General features: G+C 46.1%; 1 protein-coding gene across 1 annotated transcript; it reads right to left on the minus strand.

Annotated features, from left to right (window-relative positions):
* Positions 1–219: 219 nt before the first annotated feature.
* Positions 220–1,834, minus strand: SNRPF (small nuclear ribonucleoprotein polypeptide F). Its single transcript, XM_005519439.3, has 4 exons — positions 1,680–1,834; positions 1,409–1,534; positions 933–997; positions 220–354 (listed from the first exon to the last, which is right to left on the minus strand). The coding sequence occupies exons 1-4, from the start codon at positions 1,680–1,682 to the stop codon at positions 288–290; spliced, it is 261 nt and encodes an 86-aa protein (XP_005519496.1). The 5' UTR covers positions 1,683–1,834; the 3' UTR covers positions 220–287.
* Positions 1,835–6,983: the final 5,149 nt, after the last annotated feature.

Below are 6,983 nucleotides of genomic sequence, written 5' to 3' on the forward strand. Positions count from 1 at the left end.
AAATAGCCACTACATACATACTGTAAATATAGAGACTGCCAAGTCCTCCTGTGTTTCAGATGGGAAGATAACTGGTATTTTCATTTTAATATTTTCAGCTTTAAATTGAAACAATTACCTCTTGTTCCTCCAGCATTAGTTTTTTGGTCATCAATAAAATATTAAAGACCTTTCAAAGGGTAATTTTTTTTCACACTAAAACACAATGTAAAAAAAGTAAACACCTTACTACAAAAGTATGAAAAACAAAAAAGAAAAAAAAATTTATTTCCAGAAATACAAAACACCTATTCTCTCATTTCTCCATCTTCTTCCTCTTCTTCCACACCTCTGATGTACAAAACATTATTGCACCTGTAAACAGAATCAAAAAGTTCCCTTAGCTATAAACATTATTATTTTCCCCACATAAAACATGCTTTAAACATTTTCCTACTTAAATGTAGCCTGGCAACAGCCAAATTCTATGGAACAAAATGCTGCTGTTGACCTTGTACTCCTTTTCACCACAGTACATTAAACTGCGCAACTTCATACATGTAATAACTGTTTTGACATTGCTGTACAAAAAAATTTTTACTTTTGGTTGAACAGTTACCGTCAAGTCTAACTTCCAAGCATGCAAAATGCTTCCAGTGGCAATGCACTTGTTTACAATACCAAAGGATTCCCAGATATACAATAATGTGGAAAACAAAAGTATTTAGTCACCACAAAGGGGATAGTAAATACTTCTTTAAATATATTCAAAAATTAATTTTTTTCCTTTCAGAAAGGACTTTGACATAAAAGACACGTTCACAGCCTTCCTGTAAGAGCTACACTTAGCATCTTAATTAGACAAGAAACACAGCACCCACCGGTACAAGCTTTAATGAAAGCGGTGAGGTAATTTAGAGCCTTCCTCCACCATAAACAAGTACCCCAATTACCTTATCAAAACTTCACCCAGGTGTCCAGACAGTGCACCATCTATGTACTCCTCTGTGTTTGCAAGCTTGAAAAGAAAATGAGAAAAAAAATCAGAACGACAGCAATAAAAGTGGCTTCACAAAGCACATGACTGCTCTGTCCTCAGCCCAGGGCTCGGCTACAGTGAGAGGGGCTGGCTGAGATGGCCTGTTCCCACACTGCACAGCATCCCCAGTGAGGATGGATGGATGGATGGATGGATGGATGGATGGATGGATGGGGCACTGCCCGTCATCCCAGCACGCAGCAGCTATAGGCAGGAAAGGTCCTTACGCATCATCTCGTTCCGACCTCCTGCCATGGGCACTGACACCTTCCCCTAGACCAGGTTGCTCAGAGCCCCATCCAGCCCGGCCTCGAACCCTGCCAGGGATGAGGCCACCACAGCGCCGGGGCCGGGCACCGCCCGCGTCCCAGGCATGCCCCGGCCCCTCACCTGCATGTTCATGTAGCCGTCCACGGAGACGAGGTAGCCCTTGTACTCCATCCCCCACTTCAGCTTCACCATCACCGGCTTCCCCGTCAGCCCGTTCAGGAACGGCTTGGGGTTGAGGGGCAGGCTCTGGAGGGGAAAGCACACGGTCAGCGCCTCCCGCTCCGCCTCGCCCGGCCGCCTGGGGCCGGTAGCGGCCCGGCTCCCGCTCCTCCCGCGGCTCCCGGCCCTCCTGCTCCTCCCGCGGCTCCCGCTCCTCCCGGCTCCCGCTCACCATGGCGGGAGAAGCGCAGGCCCACGCGGGAACCCCTCGTGCACGCCGCGGTACAACGGGAGGCGAGAGGGGACGGGATCAGCTCCGCTCCCGCTTCCAGTTCCGGGGGCGCCGCTCTCCCACCTCCGACCTCTCACCCGCGCCGCGCCCCCCATAGGCTGGAGGGCCCCGACGCGCCGAGTACGGGCGCGGCTGCCCATTGGCTGACCGCTGCTGCGGGCCTCTCTCATTGGCCGGACCGCTCAGTTTCCTCCCCCCACCCCCGTCTCAACCAATCGCTGTTGCCGCCAAGCGGGCCGTGGTCGCGCGGCTGTGGGTGGTGCGGGGGGGGCTATCCCGTGCCCCGTGCGCGTGCCCGTGCCCCCTGCGCGGCCCCTGCGGCCGTGCCAGGCCCGTGCCCCGCGCGCGTCCCCTTTGCCGCTCCTTGCGGGCGCGTCCCCACGAGGTGGCAGCGCCTGAGCGGCGCGGTGGCCGCGGCACCGGGCGAGAGGGCTCCGACAGCCGCTCCTCGTGGTGCCGGCGGGCCCCGCGGGCGGCGAAAGCCTGGCGGCGTCCATCCGTCTGCGAAAATAAATCCTTTTCGTTACCAAAGATAGAAAATCTCAGACTTTATAGGACGCATTAAGTACGAATTCCCTGTCAGTGTCTTTTGACTCGCAGGCAAAGATGTTCTTGGGTGTAGAGAGAGCCGTGACACATCAGTCCTGCGCTAGCTATAACCTGTGTCTTAGCCTTTGACAGGCAAATATGTTGAACCAACGTTGTACCGTGTACCAATTTGTCACATCCTCACTAATGTCTTCTACTACTCCATGTATAGATTCGGCAAATGCCACGATGCCACGATGTGTGTTTCTGTTCCATTCCCTTGATCTTCAGTGTTTGGCTGCTGAATGCGGAAAACACACATTCAGGAAACTTAACCTTTCAGCAACGGGTTTTATTACGGGTTTCGAGCACTTCACCTTCCAAAGGTGAGTCTAGTGCCCTGGTATTGAAAGCAAAACCATTCTCACCTCCTTGAATCGGCACGTTTAAAGCTGTTGATGCAACAAGCCGTGTTCTTCTGGTCCAGACTGTCCTTACACACAGCGGCACCGTGAATGTGTAGGAGTGAAACAGATGGAATTGTAATTCCTGTTCACTAGAATAAATCAAAAGAGCAGTTACAGAATCACAAAATTGTTAGGGTTGGAAGGGGCCTCTGAAGATCATTGATTCAACCCTCCTGCCAAGGCAGGGTCACCTGGAGCAGGGACACAGGAACGTGTCCGGGTGTGTTTGGACTGTCTCTAGAAAGGGAGACTCCACAACCCACCTGGGCAGCCTGTTCCAGTGCTCTGGGTCTTCAACATGAAGAAATTCTTCCTCGTGTTGAGGTGAAACTGTTTGTGAAGATATCTAGATGTGCATTTCCATGACCATTAGAAATAACAGTGATTTTCTTTTAGGGTGTAGTGGATAAGCAACAGAAATAACACCAGAATCATGCTAATTATCTTTCTGGTAGCAGTACTTACTATGGGCCAGCTGAAAGAGTAACTAACTTACAAGATTGTTTAGACTATGTAGAAAAAATATTAACACAGTGGGAAATGGTATATATATAAAATTGTTCATACCATTTGCAGTATAGAATAGCTGATTTCACATGATAACGTGTATAATGTGGCAGAATTCAATGAGCTAAGCGCAACTGTCTTGAATAAAATTGTACTGTAAGAGCAATTTTTGCACTCTTCTGACAAGGATAAACATGTATGTCTGTGAATGACAGTATGACAGGTTTGGTATGTTATCTGTAAATAGTTATTTTTACATACAAAATCAGTTTTGACCACAATGTCTCCTACTCATGTCGGGAAAACTTTCCGTGCACCAAGAAACAGGAGCATTTATATTCCTGTTTTTATATACTCTGATCATCAAGTGAGTAAATATTCCAACCCCGTTGCTACAAAAAACAAGAATTCCCAGCATCATGGATCTCAGTGTAGAAGTCAGAGAGTGAGAGTGCTTGACTTCTAGTTCCATAATTGGTCCATGAATTCATGCGTCAGTAATCTCATCAGCTGCAGCCTGGGTCTGCAGCAATTTTGTGTGGTGGTAGGGTGGGAAGGAGTACTGAAAGCACAGAATGCGTGACTACATCTGATGTAGCTAACTGAGTAAGTCAGTCAAATAGCTATTGGGTTTTTGTCCCTTATGAGGAATTTGTTGTTTACCTTGTTGGGTGAATCATTCTGGCTCAGAGACAGTCTTCTTACACTGATCTTTGGACCTTCAGCACAGGGGTGAAGTTCACCTTTTGTCCTCTTTGTATTTCCCATGTAATAGGGGAAGTAATAATTTGCATTCTTTTCTGCCTTTGGGTCTGGGTATTTAGGCTGTTGCTCAACAGGAAATGAACAGGAAAGAGTTGTTGTAATAGATTAATTCAAACTTTAGCTCCTGAGTGGATGGATAGGATTTTCTCTTACAGCTCAGGGGTGGGAATTTAACACAAATGCCTACACTATGTTCCTAAAGAAATACATTAAGCAGCTGGACATTCAAGGGCAGCAGCACTTCTGGTGGAGGGACTGGTTAGATGGTGTTGTCTGTGTAAGTGCAAATGCTCACTGACATCACTAATGCTCTGTGCTGCCATAAAAGCAGGCTGAGAGAGCCCCTGTAATATCACATTGCTGAGAGAAACCTTGGCGGCCCAGAACTCCTTCTGGATTCAGCTGACTTTGCTGGGACACAAACGCCCTGCAATAACCTGTTTCTGCCTGCCATAAACACATTATTAAGGAAACTTTCAGAGCTGCCCCATGTTCCAGCTTCTAGGCTGTACATTTAGTGACCATCCTGTGCCTTTTCCTAGTGATCTGCCAGTGTCAGTGGGGATTACCCCCACTACATCCTTATTCCACATCAGGCAAACTACTTTTGATACCACAGTCACGTCCACCAGAGCAGTCAGAGCATCAGCATGTCATGGGTACAAGTTGCAGACAAAGAACTTAAAGCAGCCATGAAAGCACAGCCCTGAATTACATGTGGGCAGAGCTAAGTTAACAGGATGGAAGCTCCATCAGGAGACAGCACCTTCAAAGGACAGGTTTGCATCAAAAGGGATCCAATGTAGCAGCATGAGTTAGCCCTGCTATGTGGCAGATAATTGTGGGCTCACAATTGAGTTTACAAGGCCAAGTATGTATATAAAGAACATCTATTTTTCCTTCAGGAATAGGCATAATGCAAGATTTTCTATTAGATATCATACTGGAATGGAAAATTAGATCTTACCCACAATTTGTCCGTAGAGAGTATCTTGTCTAAAAATCAATAAGTAACACAAAATTTTCTTAACGTGCAGAAAATCTGTGTCATTTATCAGCTCTTGGTGACTTGGGAACTTCTGTAGCAGTATTGTGTGGACTATCAACAGCCTTTACATGAGATATAGTACTGGCTTTATGGGGCTTTGCCAGAATGAAACATTTTTGCTTCAAGCAGTATTTTCCCAAAAAGTCTACCAGTGAAACACCTTTCCCCTCTGCTGATTGTAATTTTAATAACACCACCTTTGATCAAATCTCCACGTGAGGCAATCACCATCCACCACAGACCTCCACCACAGATTGTAACTGGGAGTTAGGAGGTAGTGACATCAGACTTAAGAAGAACAGGGGGCTGTAATTTCTCTCTGAGATTCTCATCAAACAAAGCAAAGCCACACTGTGCTACAGGGGTGGATATACAGGATCCAAGTACTAGGAGGCACAAAGATGGTTAGCCTGTTTCAGGCTTCATCCAAGCAACATGCCATTTTCCACATGCTGGCAGACTTTCATCTCACTTTAAGACTGTAGCCCAGAATAGATGCTCAGCCTTGCTGAACAACACTTGGAAACAGCCAAAGGGAAGGACACAGGGAGACCACAAAAACCAGGAGACTTTCCTTTGGCCCTGCATGCCTGGCATTGGCTAGCAACAGTAATGTGAGGGCACACAAATAAGTGCAAAAGTCTGTTTGGGATGGACTTGCCCAGCTAGCAGGAGACCATGCTGTGAACAATTCCCAAGATAGAAATGAAGGGTTTCTTCTTGGGTAGAGGATTTATGTGCAGTTTCAAATCAGTACAATGTGTTTTTTTCTGCAGTGATATCAGTATAAAATGAGACTGAGGGTGGAGGTGGAGGGCAGGTATGTTCTAACAAAATCCCTGATCTTTTGTCCACACCATCAAAGATCTGCCAGAGTGGCTCTTCTGTGAACCTGTCACACGGCTGGGCTGTGCCAACAAGAAGGGGCATGGGATGGGTATTGTATAGAAATTATGGGCACATTAAAGCCTCCTTTTATCCATATTGAAAACCTTTATTTTTCTGTGCAAAGAGTGTTCATGCAAATTATGCAGCTACACTAAAGAGAGGCCCTTTAAGAATGTGTCTCTGAAAACACAGTCTCCTTTGCCAAGAAATAATGGGACTTCCTCAATTATCAGCTGTTATCTTCTGGGTTTAGCAAACTTTTGTTGCTTTATGTGCGGTTGCTTCTTTTATGCTTTGACATTAATGAATTGGAATTGAAATTATGTACTGAGGAAAACAAAGTACAAATAATAAAATGGTGTACTTGTGTGTGTGTCAAAAAGAAGGAGATCAAGTATTGTGCAGAAGGAATTTGGAAACCGTGCTTTCACACAAACGTTTTAATAGATATTAATAACTGGCTCCAAATCACAGAAGTTGTTGAAGGGTTGGTGTTTTGAGAAATCTGTCTGATCAGAGCTTAGAAAGTCTGGCTGGTGTTGGAGGCTCTCTCTGTAAGGTGGCAAGCTCTGCCGTAACAGAGGACCTCATCTGCTGCCATTTTTAACAGTGAATCTTGTGGGGAGGGAGGAGGGAAAGGAGTTACTAGGCAACAGGCACACAGGTCAATAGAGTGTTGCTGGTTAGGAGAGACTAGGTATTATACAGATTCCCTCTGCACCTTTTCAGAGAAAGAGGGAAACTAGCTGGTTAGGAGAAAGAGACACAAATGATGCTGGGTTAAAAGGAGCAGCTAAATCTAGGATTCATTAATTTCTCAGAAAACTCTGTCTGAGCTCAAGCCATCAGTATTCTGGAAAGATGAGGCAGAGAAATAGGAGCCCAGGTCCCAAAGAAACCTGAGTCATCAAGGTTGACTGGCAGCTGCAGGGACAAATATGTCCAGACCTTCCTCCATTACACAGTGAGGCTTTACTGTTCTGGTTCTGTTAATTTGGCCAGATGCATCTATTCTTCTGATAGCCAGAGGGAAGAGTGATT

The sequence above is a fragment of the Pseudopodoces humilis genome, chromosome 5, assembly GCF_049639895.1.
Source record: "Pseudopodoces humilis isolate 2021_Gansu_Grassland_sample_001 chromosome 5, ASM4963989v1, whole genome shotgun sequence".
Classification (NCBI taxonomy): domain Eukaryota; kingdom Metazoa; phylum Chordata; class Aves; order Passeriformes; family Paridae; genus Pseudopodoces; species Pseudopodoces humilis.